This window comes from Gossypium arboreum, chromosome 8 (genome assembly GCF_025698485.1).
Source record: "Gossypium arboreum isolate Shixiya-1 chromosome 8, ASM2569848v2, whole genome shotgun sequence".
Lineage (NCBI taxonomy): Eukaryota > Viridiplantae > Streptophyta > Magnoliopsida > Malvales > Malvaceae > Gossypium > Gossypium arboreum.
This window is the reverse complement of record NC_069077.1, coordinates 10,019,622-10,039,451: the sequence shown is the minus strand read 5'-3', so window position 1 is coordinate 10,039,451 and position 19,830 is coordinate 10,019,622. Positions and strand designations below refer to the sequence as shown.

General features: G+C 34.3%; 1 protein-coding gene and 1 non-coding gene across 2 annotated transcripts; both read left to right on the top strand.

The window, feature by feature from the left end:
- The first annotated feature begins 8,465 nt into the window (after nucleotides 1–8,465).
- On the top strand, nucleotides 8,466–10,486 carry LOC108468300 (protein DETOXIFICATION 49-like). The gene has a single exon (XM_017769190.2). It carries the CDS (start codon nucleotides 8,751–8,753, stop codon nucleotides 10,356–10,358), a length of 1,608 nt encoding a protein of 535 aa, XP_017624679.1. The 5' UTR covers nucleotides 8,466–8,750; the 3' UTR covers nucleotides 10,359–10,486.
- A 9,016-nt stretch (nucleotides 10,487–19,502) lies between these two features.
- Nucleotides 19,503–19,609, top strand: LOC128280253 (small nucleolar RNA R71). Its single transcript, XR_008270433.1, has one exon. It is a non-coding gene; the product is annotated as a small nucleolar RNA R71 (small nucleolar RNA).
- Nucleotides 19,610–19,830: the final 221 nt, after the last annotated feature.

Below are 19,830 nucleotides of genomic sequence, written 5' to 3'. Positions count from 1 at the left end.
TTTAAGTTTATTTAATTTAGTCTAATTTATTACGATTTAGTCATTTGTCCAAAAATTAGCTTACCCACATCTCCATCAATCAACCGCTTTTTAGGTTTAGCTGCTTGTGCTGAAAGTAAAGAGAATGAACATAGAAATGAAAAGCAAAAAAAGCCATTACAGTAAAACTTAAGAAAAATATAAAAGTTTGGATTTTTACGTAAGAAAACTTAAAGAACATGAAACTAAAGGCATTCAATAAAAAAATCTAAAGTAATAAACATAAAAGGAGCAAACTTTAGTTGATCGAAAGTAAAAGAAATTGAAATACATTAAACTAAAGTTAGAAATGTCTTACAACCAAGGTATAGGGACTGAAGTTGTAAAAAAAAACCTAAGCTACAGTTATAACTAACTTAATTAACACTAAGAACATCAAGAACAAAAAGTAAATGCAGAGAAATAAACTCTAAAACTAATAAGGAAGAAGAGAAAATGAAAACTTTAGAACAGTTGCAGAAAAACTAAGAGAAAACTAAGGCTAAAGCTAAGCTAATGTGTGTTTCTCTCCTCCTTAGCCAAATTTGGCTATTTTAGGTTGAATTCTAATGAATTTTTATTGCCAAAATTGCCTCTACACAAGTCTTGGATGATTGGTGGATCAAGTGGAAAAAGACTACCCTTTTTGTCAAATTTTATCCCCCTCTCAATGTCGGTGTCGCGATACCTAAAAGAGGATATCGTGACACCTCGTGTAGTTTAAAAACTTTGGGGTCTTTTTTGAAGGGTGGATATCGTGATACCACTGAATGATGGTCTCCAATCTTCCATACTGTTGGAGGTATCGTGATTCCAAGGTGTGGATATCGAATACCCTCTCATTTTGTGTTTTTCTCACTCGTTTTCATCCTCCAACACATCTCTACACCATTCAACCACATATTAGGCCCCCCAATGACACCATTGGCCAAATTGGGTCACAAAATGAGTAAAACCGATACATTTTCACTTATTAACTTAAAATATAAAAATTACGAAAAACTATGCAAAATATGCTACTTTGCTCAAGAATAAGCTCCTTAAGTATACCAAGAAAGCTTAATTTGCCATATCAAATTATGGAAGATCATTGGAGAAGTGAAAATTTTCTTAGTATGCTTTGTGGTTGCGACATTGTTTGACTTTCCATATGAGAAAAGAAATTTTCATAGCTATATAACGATTATCCTTGATTGCTTAGTTGTTGGAAGGAAGTATGGTAGTGTGAAATTGCATGTCTAGAAAATTTTCTAGCTTAGGAAAGACTTGGTATTTAAGAGTGTATGTTATGAGAATCATTTTCCAAAATAATAACAGACTTGCAAGTTGTCGGCAGAATAAAAATGCTTAATAACAACAAGTATAATACGTGGTTAACTAGCATAATGTCTTACATGCAAGGATAAAACCTATAGGAGGTTTTCAACAATAGTAAAGTGGCACAATTGAAAGTCGAGGATGTAAGTGTTGTGCTAAGACAATGGAAGATAATTTTCCTTAAAGAAATATATACTAAAACACATTTGTAATACCAAAAACCCGAAGGAAGCTTGGGATACACTTGGCAAGCTATTCTCTAAAAAAAATGATATGAAGTTTTGACTTTTAAATTATGAATTGTCGTTAATGACACAAGGAAATATGACAATCACACAATATTTTTACAAAGGAAAGTTGCTATATCAAAAGATTTCTATGTTAGATTTAGAAGCTCCTATTGGTGATACTAAGATGAAACATATTATCATCCATGGTTTGAAGCATTAGCTCGTTAAGAATTCAAAATTTTGTTAGCTCATCAAGAAGCATTAGCTGAAACAATAGCAGGAGTCTTGCTAAAGAAGCATTAAGATGGAAAAATCAACCATCGTTTTTTGAATTCGAAAATTTGTTAGCTCATCAGGAAGCATTATCTAAAAAAATAGTAGAAGTCTTGCTAAAGAAAGAAGAAAAGGTATTCTATGCTAGTAAAGGCAACAGAAAATTCAAACAACATGATAATGGTGGGGTCTAAGAATAATGATGACAATTCAAAAGGTCATCAAGGTTAAAGCAGCACTCATGAAGGGGAAGGTTCGAAAAGCTATGTCAAATGTCTTTGATCAAGTGAAGGACATCAAGGGTCGTATAGATAAGTTAGAGACAGATAGCAAAAGTGTTGTGCAACACTTGAGGTGTAACGCCCTCAACCTGACCTGATTCACTATATATGAATTTCGGGTGTTACTACACATAATACTTAATAAAATTTTTAAAAAAATTGAGAAACACCTTTATTTAAAACATTTCTCGTTATCATTTCATTTAAAGACTTACTGTCAAAGAAACAAAAGTAACTATTCTAAAAATAATATATTACATTAGACCAAATACAATTCATTACAATACAAATATTTTTTAACGACTAACTTTTTGGGTAGGCTACTATAACATGCCACTTTTTCACTGTATACATAATAACCTAGCCTGCCACTTCTTTGGCATACTCCTAGCATCATCCCTCTTGGTGCAATCTTGTACCACACTACATGAAACACAAACATAGCATTTTTAAGTTCAGAAGAACTTAGTAAGAGTTAACTTAGAATTACCTTGGCGGATACTTTTATAATATCGAGTGAATACTCACACACAACTACTATTTTTAACATGTTACTTCTGTTTTGGCGAATACTTTCATGATTTTAGGCTTACACTTACACCAACTTCCATGTATAGCATACCAAATCTCTCTCTTACACATACAAAAGTACTATTTAAAGAATATATGTTCAAAGCCCGCTTCATATAGATCATCCCATCACTCTTACTCTTAACCCAGAATGGTTATTCACAGATATTGATCACTGGCGGATACATCCACTTTAGGCAAATACTCACGTAGATTTGAATACTATTAGTTTACGAGTCAAATCATATTCTCATTCAATACCATATAATCTCTTACTAATAATGAACTATATAGGTCATTATGATGAATTCCATATAGCTTATTTTCAGAACCTTTAGTACTCAGTATAACAATAACTTAGATTCCATATGATTCTAGAAGGAACTATAATACAACTCAGATATGGTGAAATTCCAGATAACCTCATATTCAACCCTATATTTTACAGGCAAACTAGACTAATGGGTACTTATCTCATTCATATTTATGAATACGCCCAAATTCGAAACTAACAGATTATCATGGCAAGTATTCTCTCTGAACATACAGATACACATTTTTTTTCAAACAATTCTTATTAAACTTATTTAATTAGATATCAAATCTTAAACAACCACATTAACTTCAGACGTGTCGTGACCTTATCATAGAATTAATTACCACAGAATTATCAGAACTTATCCAGAACTTACCATAAGGGCGGATAATTAGATTCCATTATACAAACTTAGTATAGTATGCCACAAGGGCCACAGAATATGCCACAAGGGCAACTTATAGAATACACCACAAAGGTATCATTCAGAATACGCCACGAAGGCATCATACAGAATCATGTATTTATTGTTCCGGTGGACTCTTATAGAAGGTGCCATGAGTTTCTCCCTCGTGGACTTATACATAATTTCATGTATCGTGATTTGCCAATTCGATTTACACCTTATCGGAGGCTACACTATGAACATACATATAGATATTTCTTCTCATGGGTCTCAACCACATGGGCTTATTACATACATTCATGTATCGTGATCTGTCAATCCAGTTTTTATTTTATTAGATGCTACACCATGAGTGTTTCCAAATCATATTAAAATGCCATGGGTCTTAACCTCATGGTTTTACAATTATTTTCATATCATGATCTGTCAGTCTAGTTAGCAATATAACTACCCCACTAGAGGCTTAAGTAGTTTAAAGATTTAAGAGACGCCAATTATGTAGACAACTTTGTTTGGGACATGGAGTTTTATTACTGAGCCGTAAGTATTGAAAACAATCCAGCCAAGCCATGGCCGAGGCTTAAGTTGTAGGGTTCTAGGGGTCCAAGACTTGACGCGTACAATGGAAATGGTTAAATCATTAGTGGAGCAAAAAGGATCGATTCAAGTCCCTCAAGTGTCAAAGCTTAGGATTGAGTAAGGGAGCATCGAAATAAGACAAAAGCAAAGATTCATCAAGTGAGCACAAGGCTGATGCAAAAAGCCCTGCCAAAAGAGGAGCAAGATCAGGACAATTATGAGAAAGGGAAAACAGAGACCTTTGAGTTATTTCTTTAGTGATGAGTTGCATCGAGTCAGATAATGCCCAAGATAAGTGACATTGTCAATCATAGTGAAGTCATATGAGGAATCAGAAGCCATAGAAGAGCACTCTGAGAATTCACAAAGGTTGGGTGCTATTTGATTGTGCCATGAAAAACTAATTAAGCCAACAACACAAATGGCAATGTAGTGCCACAAGTTGATCCACAAAGGCATCAACAAGTATGGACCGAGGGTAGTGTTCCTTGAGCAAAGCAATGATGGGGGGTTGTGAGAACCAATATAATGAGTTGGAATATGTTCAAATAAAAGACCAAGTTGTAGACTTGTTCACAAAAGGCCTATGTGGCAATAAGCTCAAAAGCTTTTGTCGTTAACTTGACATTGTGACAGTTGGTATTGAGGGGGAGTGTTGACGTAGCCAATAACCATTTAGTAGTTTTTACAAGTTATATTTTGTTAGTGTTTTTTTTGTTGTATAAAGTTTAACCTTAGTTTTTTGTTAGTTAAAAGGATAAGGAACCTCACATTTCCTAGGAACTAAAGGTAAAGAGATTTTGAATCTATATAAAAACCTATATCTGACATTACTTAGAAAAACAATAGCAATCGGACTTTTAGTGATAAAGGGTGAGAAGGATGAACGCGAAAGTGGATCGTAAATTTTGTCAAAGTCGCGAATTTAACTTAGGGCTCTAGACGTTTGGAAAGAAACTTGGATTTTTTTTAACACAACCTAAAACGAAATTAAATCCAAGTTAGATAAAATAATTAAAAAAATAATAAATCAAAGATTCAGGAAGTGAATAAAGAAGATAAATGGAAAGATAGAACGTGGCGTGTAGAAGTCCTAAGAAGCCTTAGAAACACAAAGAATCCACAACCCCCTTCAAGCAGCTCTAATTTCCCCTCCAAGATAAAAACCTTGGCAAGAAAAGGTTTGAAGATGATCCCCACAATCTAAAAAGATTATTAAAACTCTTCTAAAAGAAACTCAAGAGAAATTCTTGAAAAGAAAAACTCAGAGAGAATTTATTAACTCAAAAGAGAAATAGAATAATAATGAATTGTCTCCCTTGTGTACAATGCAAAGGCCTATATATAGGCTAGATAAATAAATCTAAATAAAACTCCTAAGTATACTAGAACTCTAATTTAATCTAAACAAGAAGTAGTTTTAAACTAAACTTTGTTGTTAACATAAAATTCTAAATAACTTAAAATACTTAATAATTATCAAAATTCGGAATAAAATAATAATAAAATAATAAGAGCTAATAAATAAAATATTGTGCTCATATATAATAAAAATTAAGCCTAAAACTTAAACCCAATATGAAACGTCTAAGCTTGTAAGATCAATTGGGGTTCTTGAAGTGAAATGCTTAAGCTTGTTAGCATTTTCCACATGGGCTTGTCGTCATAGATTGAGAATTTAGGCCCATGAACATAATTAGTCTCTTCTAATTCATCATTACTCCAGAATTTATTATCTTGAAACTTTAACTCTTCTTCTCGAATTTTTTTCGTGATAAAGTCTTGAACCACTAAGTTGAGTTTTGACTTTATCAGTTTGGATTTGGATCTCGTAATTGGGCCTTGAGGAAAACTAAACTCATCTCTATTATGCCCTTTGAATTGGGCTGAGTTACTCGTATCATTTAGTCTATATAAATATTCATATTGTAAGGTGTAAGTCCACAGAATCAAATATTGAGTTTTTTTTATCTCGTTTCTTTAAATTCCTCTTTTTTATTTTAATTTTAGAGTATTGATAGGTGTAATTAAATATTGATTTTACAGTGCCATGGGTGTGTGGCACGAGGCTAGATCTTTCATCTTGCGATCCGTGTGGCCTTAGGCGATCAGTTCGTGCCAAATTCACCTAAGTCAGCCTAACCACCATAAGTGAGGTTTTCTTTAGAATTCATTCAAGGCACCAATTTGTATAGCGGGAGCAATTATGCCAAAAGAAGCCACGAAAGAACAATAGAAAACCACAGAAAAGAACGCACGAGAGGTGTTTGAGTAAATGCTCTTAGTATTCTATTACTCTTAAATAATAATGAAACAATAGATGAATGAAGTATTTAACAAGTGAGGGGGAGGCTCTCTATTTATAGTTGAGCTCCCTTAAAATTGACGGTCTAGATCAAGTTACATCGACGGACGAGATTAGCCTATTCCTTGATTTTAGGGATTTACAAGATTACATAATATCAAATCTAATCTAATCTTTACAAGATATGATTCCTATAACCTTCTAAGATTAGTCCCCATATTTACTAAAAATAGCCTATGTTGCCATATTTTCATTATTAGGCCACCTAGGCTTTAATCTGACAGGCTTTTCCAACAATTCTTTCAATCGGGCCAGTTCTTGTGGGTAAAATGATTCACATCTGAACAATAGACCTCCATTGGATGCATTTGTTGTGCAATGGCCACGGGTTTTCTACTGGGACCCATGACATGTGAGTGTTCTACAAAGTTAACAACTCTAAACTAATAAAAAAAAATTAATTGATACAACACTAAAACTTTAAAGACTCAAATAAAATATTAAAAACAATTAATAATTTATTTCATATATAATTTTGAAACTTATACAATGAATCTCATATAATAATCTCCTCTATTAAAATTGTAAATATATTGATTTTTGCCTCCTTAAATATGTTGATTAATTAACCTAAAAAATGGTGCTAAAAACGTTAGCAAACTCATAAAAAGTATAACATAAATGGACACTTTTTGTGTGGGAAAGAAGCCTATTATTCTTTGATAAATTATGATTTTAGTGATAGTGGATTGTACAAATTTGGTTATCTTTAGAATGTGGGTTGTTTTCATAAATGTAAAGTATAATTCATTTACTGAATATTAACGAAAAACTTGTTTAAACAGAAAATAACAGGGACGAAAATCTGAGTTTGTTGACTTAACCAAACAAATCTTGTTGATATAGTAACGATGGAGAGATTGTACTCACAATTTCAAGTAACAATCATGAAAAGAAGAATTAATTAACTTATTGTAGACTTCGATTTCAAAAATGATATATTAAAGTACATAAACAGGAGCATGAGTTCCCTTTGTCACAAAGAACAAAATTGCCGTTACTGTTTGTTGATCACAGTTGCTTGTACCTTTCATGTGACACTATTGGTTAATTCGAACTTTGTGAAGTGTCCGAGGAAGATGATGGTCGATCGAGACAAACATGAAACATGTAAAGCAGGATCCCCCTCCCTTCGGCATATATCGGCGCCCGCCACCGTCCATAGCTGCTGAGTACACTGAATCCACGAAGAGCCTAGGCCTATCCGACCAATGCTAGCTCCAAGACAAAATCATAGGATTTAGTGGTAAACCCTAGCCTTATGTTTTCATAACATTATCTCTCTCTTTTTTGCCAAAACAAAAGATCAATTAAATCCCATCTCTTTTATGTGGTCCGTTAAATTGTTATTATTATATGTATATACTATAAAAAATCATTATGTGTCAGCACCATGAAAATATTACTATTTTATTCCTTATTTGACACATTCAAAAACTAAAAACTCAGTGATTTCTTTATTATTTGTGTGTAAAGGAGTTAGTTATGATTTCATCCTAACTTTAACCATTAACTACTTAAAACATTCATGTGTAAATCGAGTATTAATGTTTAATTCAACCTAACAGGTTAGATTCATCTTTACTAATTTAATTATAAAATTTTAAAAATAATTGGATATTTTCATAAATATATACAAATATTATTTTATACATTTTAATTTTCACTATTTTTACCTTTATCATTTTAACCTCAATCATATCAATAAAAAATAAAGAAGGTATGAAATATCAACTCAAGCCTAACAGTAACAAACAACTTGCATAGCCATGGGCATTCTTAAAAAATTATTTGGTTAGGTCCCCGAAAAGAAGAGGGTTTAAACATTATTAAAGCAGCCAATCAATTGGTGGAAATTAATAAGATAATTGAGAGGGTTGCTTGAGCAACAAAACAGTAGAGGTTCAGCAAGCTTCCTCATGTGTATAATTAGGTCCACATATAACCGTCCAAATATTTATTATGTTTCCTCAACTAAAAACGTAAAATCGGAGATTTAAAAAGGCTTTGTTCCCCCTTTAATTAGATCAATTAAAGAAGGTAAAAGGCAAATAGGTTTTAAACCGATATCCTCATAAATACTTCACACTTGTGAAGCAATTTTAAACAAAGCGAGTTCCCATTCAGGGGTTGATTTTTCATTTGCACACCCAATTGGCAACAGTGACATCTCCTGGTCGTTCATAAAAGGAAGCTCGATCTGTCAATTGTTCTTGTCTCCACAGGTTAAAAACCCCTTTAAAACCCACATACTCTTTCCATCTTTTCAGTCCCCTCCCCCCCCAATTGGCTATCTCTCCTTCAAACGATTATACCCAAATTCCTCTCTGGTTTACCCTTAGTGCTCTTCCTACTTTCGTTTTCTCACCGTACCATAAAAAGGAAGTGCACAATCATGGGGGGCTTCTCCTCATCTTGCAAACAGAGTTTGGATCACGAAAATCTTGCTACAATCGTGGTACAAGAATCAGATATGTTAAGTACTCCTTTGAACCTCAAGATCCTAACAGAACAAAGACAAGACATGACTTCAGAAAAGACTTGTCTGTCTCCAATAATTGGTGAATTGAATTGCATAGCCAACGTAGCTTTCCCGATGGTACTAACGGGGCTGTTGCTCTACTCTCGATCCATGATTTCCATGTTGTTTCTTGGGCGTCTAGGGGAGCTCGCTTTAGCCGGTGGCTCACTGGCTATTGGATTTGCTAACATCACAGGGTACTCCGTTCTCTCTGGCCTTGCCATGGGGATGGAGCCCATCTGTGGTCAAGCTTTTGGTGCCAAAAGATTCAAAGTTCTTGGCCTCACCATGCAAAAAATGATACTTATGCTTCTTTTGACTTCAATTGCCATTGCTTCTTTGTGGTTCAGCATGAAAAATATCCTTCTCTTTTGCGGCCAAGATGAAAATATGGCCAATGAAGCTCAATCCTACATTCTTTATTCTCTTCCAGACCTTCTTGCACAATCCATTTTACACCCTTTGCGTACATATTTGAGGACTCAGTCTATAACTTTGCCTCTCACATACTGTTCGACTCTGGCGATTCTTCTCCACATTCCCATTAATTACCTTCTTGTTTCGGTGCTCAATCTTGGCATCAAAGGCGTTGCTTTGGGGTCCGTTTGGACGAACTTCAATCTCGTAGGTTCGTTGATTGTTTACGTGAAAATCTCCGGGGTGTACAAGAAAACATGGGGTGGAATTTCCTCAGACTGCTTCAAAGGCTGGAAATATTTATTGAATTTATCCATTCCAAGCTGCATTTCAGTTTGCCTGGAATGGTGGTGGTATGAAATCATGATTTTGTTATGTGGGCTGTTGTTAAATCCACAAGCAACTGTTGCTTCAATGGGTATTTTAATTCAAACCACATCTTTTATATACATTTTTCCATCTTCCTTAAGCTTTGGTGTGTCAACAAGAGTCGGAAATGAACTTGGTGCTAACAATCCAAACAAAGCAAAACTAGCTGCAATCGTCGGCCTCTCATCGAGCTCGGTACTCGGATTTTCCGCATTCCTTTTTGCTATATTGATTAGAAAAAAATGGGCTGCAATATTCACCCAAGACCCGGAAATCATCGCCTTAACATCCATGGTTTTGCCTATACTTGGACTTTGTGAGCTCGGAAACTGCCCACAAACAACAGGCTGCGGAGTTTTAAGAGGAACGGCGAGGCCAAAATTAGGAGCAAACATCAACTTGGGATGTTTTTACCTTGTAGGCATGCCAGTTGCAGTGTGGCTAAGTTTCTTCGCAGGGTTTGACTTCAAAGGTCTTTGGCTTGGTCTTCTAGCCGCCCAAGGTTCGTGTTTGCTAACCATGTTGTTCACTGTGATTCGCACCGATTGGGACTTTCAAGCCTGGAGGGCGCAGGAACTGACCAGAGAGGTCCCTGTTGATGATGATGACCACGCCAACCAGGATGGGAGTATGAAAGAATCTTCAGGGTTATTACATCATGACAAAAAACAAAAACAACTTACCTGTCTGATTTGAGTTAATAGCAGGGGTTGATTTTTCTAACCAATTGTTTTTTTTTTTCCTGTGAATTTGATCAGAATAGAATTTCTTTGTGTTTCGGAATGGAAAAAACGGAGAAACAGAACATAGATTTGTGAACCAAACAGTACAAGTTTCTTAGTCCGGCCATGTTTGTTGTGTCGTTTTGTTTGGAAATGCATCACGTTGCGCGTACAACGTAGCAATTTCTCAGTCGGGTATCGAAAAATCAACATCGTACTTTGCGCGTACGAGTTAGTGTCATAAAATGACACGTGGGGTATAGGTTCAAACCCCGTTTTTCATTTGGGTGGAAAATTTAATCTAAAAAAATTGAGTTTTACGACCCAAATATCTATTCAACAAAACAAATCTAGATTTTCTCTTGCTTTTTAAAGACTACTTGACACTAACTTAGAAATGGTTTCTTTACTCATTTGGACACACCCGGCAAAGATTGAGTAGTTTCTATTTTGTCGACTGAATTTCGAACCTCAATAAATGTTATAAAGTGGAGTCCATCTTCTGTCTCTCAATTGGGATTTGTCAAATAGAAGACACCAGGTTACTTAAAATATAATACAATATGATACAAAGAACATATTTCATATAATAATAATTGGCGTATTGAAATTTTATATATTAGACAATATGGTGTTAAAAAGTTATAAAATCCCATGTTATCTTCTTTGCCTGCCTCAATATTTGTTGTCTCAAAAAAACGAATTCAAGTAACCAACTGGAATTATGACATATTGCTATTGTCGAATACCTGAATTTGACTTTCTATAGCATAGGCTCAAACATGCAGATCATAATTCGTCTACGTTTGAATCATCTCTTTTTAACTTCTACCTCAACTTCAATATTTATTTGGTTAACATTTCATATTTTTTCCTTTTTTTTTTCAATATGTTCAAAATATGGAAAAACCGTTAGAGGGAGTGCTCATTCCCTAACTAATTGCGACAAACATATTTGAGCTATTAGTAATTTATTGAATCAAATTTTTAGGTTGTGGTGATATTATGGAATGTATCTAGCCATCAATGAAGATCATATCACTTTAGGAAACATATATGGGGAATCGGATTCGGATCATACTTGTCGAAACCTTTTTTGTGAAATCGACTTTTTATTTGAAAAAACAAAAATGGAGTCGCCACCAATCACTTTTAAGTGGCGTGATCGGGTCACCTCGTAATTTGATCGTTTGAATAAGAGGTTTGATTTATTAAAACAATTATTTTCTGTCTACAAAATCCATAAAATGGGTTCGGGAGTTGGTTATGCAAAAGGAATGATTAGTACCCTCGTTACACCCAAAATTGGTACCTAATTGATTATTTGATGTCTTTAGTGTCGAAAATTGGAAATTTGAATAGATTTTAAAATACGATCCTTTATTAAGACATTACTTAACTAAATTAATTTTCACGAAAATGGGTTTACTTCAAGTTAATTGAGAAGAAAGGATCATGTCCCGTAAGTTAGGATACAATGTCTTAAATTCTTGTAAACGAGAACAAACGCTAAAATCTTATTTTTTTATATTTATTTTAAAATAGATATTCGACTATCTCGGTTTTAGAAGGAAGTCATATTCCGTAAGTTAGGAACACGACTTTTCTAATTCCAAAATAATGAACATTTACCTTGGTTCAAAAATTTTCCTTTTATATGCATCGCCCGAAAAAAGGAACTAACACTTAAGGTGATATGCATTTAATTTATCCGGGAGTGATATACAAATGAATAAATATTTAAACCTAATGTATAATATAACGATAACGAAATAATTTAAAATGACTATATAAGTAGAATGATAAATAACAAGTAAATGAAGGAATATTATAATAATAATAATAATAATCATTATAATAACAACATTAATATTGATAATCATATCATGGTAATAATAAATGAATGATGTAATTTAAGATCAATAAAAAATGGAATACGCATGATTAAAAGATAAATAAAATGACATGAAAATATAAAAATAATATAAAATAAAGAAAATAATAAATAATAATAAAGATAATAAATAAAAAATTACGCAAATAAAAGAGTTTAAACAATTTAATTTTTAAGTATATATAAAAGAAGTAATACATAAATATAAATAGGTAATAAAAAATAATAATAAATAAAACAAATAAATAAATGCTCGATGAAAAGAAGATAAAATAAAATAAAATAAAACCAATTTTAAAAAAAATGAAGGCATAATAAATAAGCAAATAAGTAAATAAATAATATAACATATAAAAAATAATACAAAAAATCTATACAGGGCGAAATTAAATAAATAAGGATTAAATCAAAATTGAAATAAAATTAAGAGCTTAAATTACAATAAAATAAATGCATAAATATAAGAAAGACTAAATCAAAACTTAAGTGGAATTTTGGGGACAAATCGGGATAAAATAAATTATAAAGGGGCTAGAATGTAATAAAATAAATAAATAAACAAATAGTGGACTAAATCAAAATTTCAATGAAATTTAGGGGACAAATTGTAAATAAAAAACTAATAAAACAAAATAAAGGACCAAAATGAAATGCGCGAAAAGAAATAAGGACTAAATGGGAAAATATACCAAACCCTATTAAACGCACTATTTCTTTGGCAAATCAGGGGACTAAATTGAAAACAAAATAAAATTAAATGGTGCAATCTAAAAGAAAAAATTAAAGGAATTAGGACCATATTGAAAAACAATTAAAAAGCGGAAGGACTAGAGCGGTAATTAGACCCTCCCTTCAAAAAACACGTGATCCTTGGAGGATTCGGGTCAGGTCATCGGGTTGGACCCAAAACGACGCTGTTTTGGGGTTTAGAGACCCATGCCAAAACGACATCGTTTTGATATGCTTATATAAGTAAAAAAAAAATTTATTTCCCCTTTTGTTTAAAAAAAATCTCCTTAACCTTTTTTTTTTCTCTAAAAATTTGTTTAGGCCGACCATAGGAGCAACTGTTGCTCCGCCGCAACCATCGATCATTGGCGACGACGGTTGCCGTCCCCGGTGGCCGGAGTTCACGAAAAAGACCATTTTTTGCCGTTTTATTTCGCTCAACCCTGATCTGAGGTCAAAATAACAAAAAAAAACCCACTAAAATTCGATAAAAATCAAAGGAACCTTTTGACTCTCAATCTTCTTTTGTCGCGACCGTTCGGCGAATCCCCGACGATCCATCAGTCTTTCAAAACAGAGGGAGAATATGGCAACGACGATAAAGGTTAAAAAAAGGTTTCATTTTTATTTTATCATATATATTTTCGAAAAAAAAAATAAAAATATAAAAGAATCAATTTTTTTTTTTGTTTTTCTGATTCTATTTAAAAAAATCCCTTTTACAATCGGTTTTTGTAGGCTCTTTTATAACTGAATTACAACATTATTTTTTTCTATTTTTCTACTATTATTTGCGTGTTGCTTTTTTTTTTTGCAGGTGGTGGTTGAGTCAACGGTGGTAAAGGCATTGATGGTGGTAGACCTCGGGGCGCGAACGTGCTTACGTGGCATGAGGAGCGGCACAAGAGGCACTAGGGTTTCTGTTTTTTCTGAAAACAGTTTAGGTTGTGAGCCACTGGGCCATTAGGATTTTTTTTTATTTTTTTGGGCCATTTGGGCTTGTAAGTTTGGACCTGATTGATTTTTTTTTTGTAAATGGATTTGGACTCTTATTATTTGTTGTTTTTTTTTTATATTTGGTTTGATTTTTTGGTTGGGCCCAGGCAAAAATGGGCTTCTATAGCTACCCTTCTTTGCTCGTTGTCGTGTAACAAGAATGGAGCAAAGACTTTAAGAAGGATCAATGATCGCGTGATTTCGTGATACGTTTTAAATATTTATAATTATTCGTTCTTGAACTAACTATTATCGCGATGTAGGCAAGTGTACCTATCGAACAGTAGTATAGTTTTAGCAAGACCGGATTGTCAAACCCAAAGGAACTAAAAGTACTAGAATTATCTAGCCTAAGAATAAAGAGGTTTTTTTTTTTAACTAACTAATTATTTAAACTAAGAACTCACAGAGAATAGAATGGGGGAATTGCTTTTGGGAAAATCGATTGAATGAAGACAATACCTAAGGAAAAATCCACCTAGACTATACTTGTTATTCTGGCTCCGAATTGGACGATTTATTCATTTAACTTGTTCCGTAGAGATCCCTAAGTTATGTTATTATCCCTATTCAAGACTAATAACGTCTAATCCCTAGATTGAATAACCGAGACTTTTCTCTAATTAACACTCTAGGGTTGCATTAACTCGATCTATGGATCCCCTTATTAGGTTTCACCCTAATCCGGCAAAATCTTGTCACCCTATGTCTAGACGCGCAATCAACTCCGCTTAATTATGACAAATGTACTCTTAAACAGGGTCTATTCCTCCTCTGAATAAGAGCTTATCTTGAATCGGTATCCTGGGATATCAAAACAAGAATTAAGAACACATAATTAAGAACAAGTTAAATATTTATCATACAATTCAGAAAATAATAACAAGATTCGTCTTAGGTTTCATTCCCCTTAGGTATTTAGGGGATTTAGTTCATAACTAAATAAGAAAATATCTCAGATTAATAAATAATACAAAACATAAAGAAAACCCAAAACTCCTGAAGGGGAATTGAGGAGAGATCTTCAGTCTTGATGATGAATCCGGCTTTTGAGATGAATCAATCGGCTTTCTTGGAGTAATTCCTTACCACCTACTCTCCGTCCCTTCTTTTCTTCCTCCTCTAGGGTGTATTTATAAGTTTTAGAATGCCTAAGAGCCCTCAAAATTAGCCTTTTCCGAATTGGACTCAACTTGGGCTCGGCAGGGACACGCCCGTGTGCGATTACTTTAGGTCGTGCTCGAGCCTGCCAAATTGACACGACCGTGTGGTCTGCCCGTGTGAGGAGGTCCAGGCCGTGTTGATTTTGTACTTTGGCACATTTTCTCCGTTTTTGGCCCGTTTCTCATTCATTTCGCTCTCCTATGCTTTCCTAAGAATAAGACATGAAATTAAAGTATTAGGAGCATCGAATTCTCCAATTCTAATAGAAAATCATCCATAAAATGCATTAAACATGGGGTAAAAATATGTATAAATTACGGTTTATCAAATACCCCTACACTTAAGCATTTGCTTGTCCTCAAGCAAAATTCTCAACTCATAATCAAAATAAATTTCTCTCAATTTATAATTTCTATCGATAATATCTCAAAATAATTCATAGGTAATCATACATTGAGACTTCAACTAAAAGAACATAAAAGTTTCAAACATTCCAAGTTGAGTATTCAATCATGCAAACATAGGTGTCTCCCCTTATCTAAGTAATTACCTTTGATTTAGAATATCACAAAGTTTCACATCCTCACTAAAGATTCACTCAAATCACTCGAGGTGTTTAAGGAAAATAAATGAAGCACTCAATAGTCAATAATGAAAAGTCATTACCATAGGCTTGCATGAAAATCAAATCTCCACCACTATAATTTAAGATGATATATCAATCAAAAGGTCTTTAGAGCGTTGTAATGAGGCTTGGTTAGAGGGTGTGGTCACAAGCTGAATGAAAGGGATAGAATCGAGATTGAATCGAAAAATTACTTAGCTAGAAAAAATATTTAAACATCACTTGCGTACAACAGAGTTTTTCTCAGACTATAGAATTTAAATACTGAAGCTTACAAACAGAAGATCACTACTAATATGTATACATGTTTTTTTTTTTTACGAACAAGTCAAATAACATAGACTAACTATTAAGAACAAGACATAGCTAAGCAATTTATTCAACTCACATCTCGACAAAAATAGGGATTAATTTAGGGGATTTCAGTAATAATGGGTTAAGGGTTAATATTAAGGATAATATAAGAAATGGCTTGTTAGGCTCAAGGGGATTTACTAGGGGTTAATTGTGGAAGTAGGCTTTTCATGGCATGAGTGGGTTAATCCTAAGTGCCTTAATCATTTTGACATATCAAATCAAATAGTGTGGTCTCAACATGCATAATAAAGCAAGTTCTAGAATAACAGTTCAATACTGACGCACTCAAAGCAATAATAAAAGTGAGCATGAAAGAATTAATAGATGCTCAAAAGGCTTAAAAATCTCACAAAAATTATGGCTTTTTGATGTTTAAAACTTGTGAATTCCAACTCAAAGTAATACCTAAACTTTGGGGAAACAACCTAAAATTCTAAATTCTTAAAAATCAACTTATCATGCTTGATTCTCTAATGTCTTAAAGTTTAAACAATCAATGCATAAATGCCTATGTTTTAATTCAAGATATATCAATCAAAATCATAAATCAATCAAAATTTATCCTAAATATGATATGAGAGCTTTTTAAAAGAACAAGGTAGTCATTTAGGGATTTTTCTGATAATAAATAAATACCCCCCACACTTAAGATGTACATTGCTCTTGATGTACAAAAATAGATATTAGAGTATAAAAATAAGATAGAGAGAGAAGTGATATGATATTCCTGGATAGGCGAGATCGAGTATTGGAAATAAAGCTGGAGGGCAAGCTTGATTCTGAATGATAAAAGGAGAATTGAAGGAATAATCTGGTAGTAGGCATAAAGATAAGTCGTGTTTTTAAAGAAAAAATTGAATCTTCAAAACTTAATAAAATAAAAATATAATAAGAGAAATAATATAATATTTTTTTAAGCAGCACGGCCGGTTCACATGCCCATGTGGATCGTGTCCCGCCCGTTTTTTATGTGGTTCACTTTTCCCACTGTCGTGTAGCTCTGCGCACGCCCGTGTTAGTTTGACAGTTTTGTCCACGAGTGATAAACACGAGCTTGCTGCACGCTCGTGTGTATTCGACAGATTTGACCACGGCCAAGTCGCACGCCCGTGACAACTTATCGCATCCCGTGTCGGGGAAGATAAATTTTACCCTATTTTTGCACGACCGTCTCGCACGGCCGTGTTTCCGTCCGTGTTGGTCACACGACCTTAAGCACGGCCGTGTGATCTGCCATGTGGTGTTGGGAACCTGTGTTTCAAATACTCTGTTAGTGACTTAAATGTTTAAAACTTGAAATTTAAATAATTTAAAATCGTTAGTACTTGGGTTGCCTTCCGAAAAGCGCTTGTTTATAGTCGAAGCTCGACTATTACCTTGTTGGTTTATTCAAGGCGGTTTGTGGTGTCGTAGCTCCTCTCTATTGTCTTTAAAATTCTCACCATTATAAAGTTTGAGACGATGTCCATTTACTTTGAAAGTACCGTATGATGGGTAACTTACCTCTATTGTGCCATATAGGAAAATGCTGAGTACCGTGAGAGGGATTTCGTCATTCGATGTGGTAGTGACAATGTGAGGATCGGCGGCATCTAATAAGACTTTATCTCCAACTTTAAGTTGATTTGGAAAGGTATTGAGCTCGTTCTGTCGTAGATTCGATTTGTCGGATGTTCTTGGTTTATGCGTCCGCCATTCATCGACTTCTCGATTTGTAGCCTTCGATCTTCATGAATAGGTCCTCTACTATTGCTTGCAAATGACTCATGTGCTTCCTCTAAACTTATTTCCTGCAAATAAGGTTACACCATATTGTCAGTTTAATAGGAATGGGTTAAACGATCACCTTCAATTCCCGATGTGTTGCCAGAATTGCGAGCTTGAAGAGTGATTGTTTTGTCTCCCACACAGAGTGTGAGTTCACCTGTGCCAACATTAATAATTGTTTTAGTAGTTGCTAAAAAGGGCCTTCCCAGAATTAAAAGAGTGTTGCTATCCTCCTCTATATCTAGAACAATAAAGTCAAAGGGAAATATAAATTTATCAATTTTAACTAGTACATCTTCAATAATACCCCTAGGGAACTTATAGTTTTATCTGCTAATTGAATACTCATCCTAGTTTATTTGGGTTTCCCGAGACCTAATTGCTTAAACATTTTGTAGGGCATGACGTTAATACTAGCCCCTAAATTAGCTAATGCATTATTAACATCTAAACTACCAATTAAGCAAAGAATTGTAAGACTCCATGGATCTTTTAGTTTGTTCGGTAGTTTATTTTAGAGAATAGTTGAGCAAATTACGTTTAGCTCCACGTGCAATGCCTCGTCCAATTTCCGCTTATTTGCTAAAAGCTCCTTTAAAAATTTCATTACGTTTGGCATCTGCGATAGGGCTTCAATAAACGGTAAGTTAATATGTAATTTTTTTTAGAGTTTAAGGAATTTACCAAATTGTTCATCTGAGCGGTCTTTCCTTATCGCGTTAGGGTATGGCACACGAGGTTTATATTCGGCATTTACCGTTTTGTTTTTATTGTTATCTGCTTCACCTTGACCTTTGCTTACCACAGTTTCTTGCCTCGGTTGTAGTTCAGGCTCAACGACTCCTTCTTCATCTTGAACATTAATCGCGTTGAGTTGTTCCCTTGGGTTAGGTTCTGTGTTACTTGGCAAACTACCTTGTGGTCGTTCGGAGATTAATTTGGAAAGCTGGCCTATCTGAGTTTCGAGCCTTTGGATCGGCGCTTGTTGATTTTTAAGTGCTATCTCGGTGTTCTGGAAATGAGTTTCTAACATCGATATAAACTTTGAGAGCATCTCTTCAAGGTTCGACTTCTTTTCCTGTTGGTAGCTTGGAGGTGGTTGTGGTCTTTGATTTCCTTGACTGCCCTACGAGAAATTAGGGTGGTTCCTCCAATCTGCATTGTAAGTGTTACTATATGGATTGTTTTGAGGTCGAGGATTATTACCCATGTAGTTTAATTGCTCGTTATCCATGTTGTGGCCATAAGGTTGGTAATTCGAATGGCTTGTTCCACCGCCACTTGCTTCGTATTACATTACTGAGTGAACCTGTGAAGAACTAAGAAAACCATCAATTTTCTTATTCAAGAGTTCTACCTGATTAGAGAGCATGGTGACCAAATCGACATTATAAACATCGGCTGTTTTTGTTGGCTTTGTCCTCATGACTTGCCACTGATAGTTATTCAATGACATCTCTTCTATGAACTCATAAGCATCATCAGGTGTTTTATTGTTCATGGTTCCGCTAGCAGCTGCATCAGCCATTTGTCGAGTTGAAGGATTCAATCCATTATGGAATGTTTGAACCTGAAGCCAAAGCGGTAACCTATGGTGAGGGCACCTTCTCAGTAAGTCTTTTTATCTCTCCCATGCATCGTAGAGTGTTTCTAAATCCATCTGCACAAAAGAAGAGATATCATTACGTAATTTAGCCGTTTTAGCCAGCGAAAAATATTTTAGTAAAAATTTTTCAGTCATTTGTTCCCAAGTAGTAATTGGCCTTCGTGGTAACGAGTTCAACCACTGTTTAGCTTTGTTCCTCAATGAAAAAGGGAATAACCGAAGACGAATGGCATCATTAGAAACACCATTAATTTTAAATGTATCGCATAATTCTAAGAAGTTTGCTAAGTGAGCGTTGGGATCCTCAT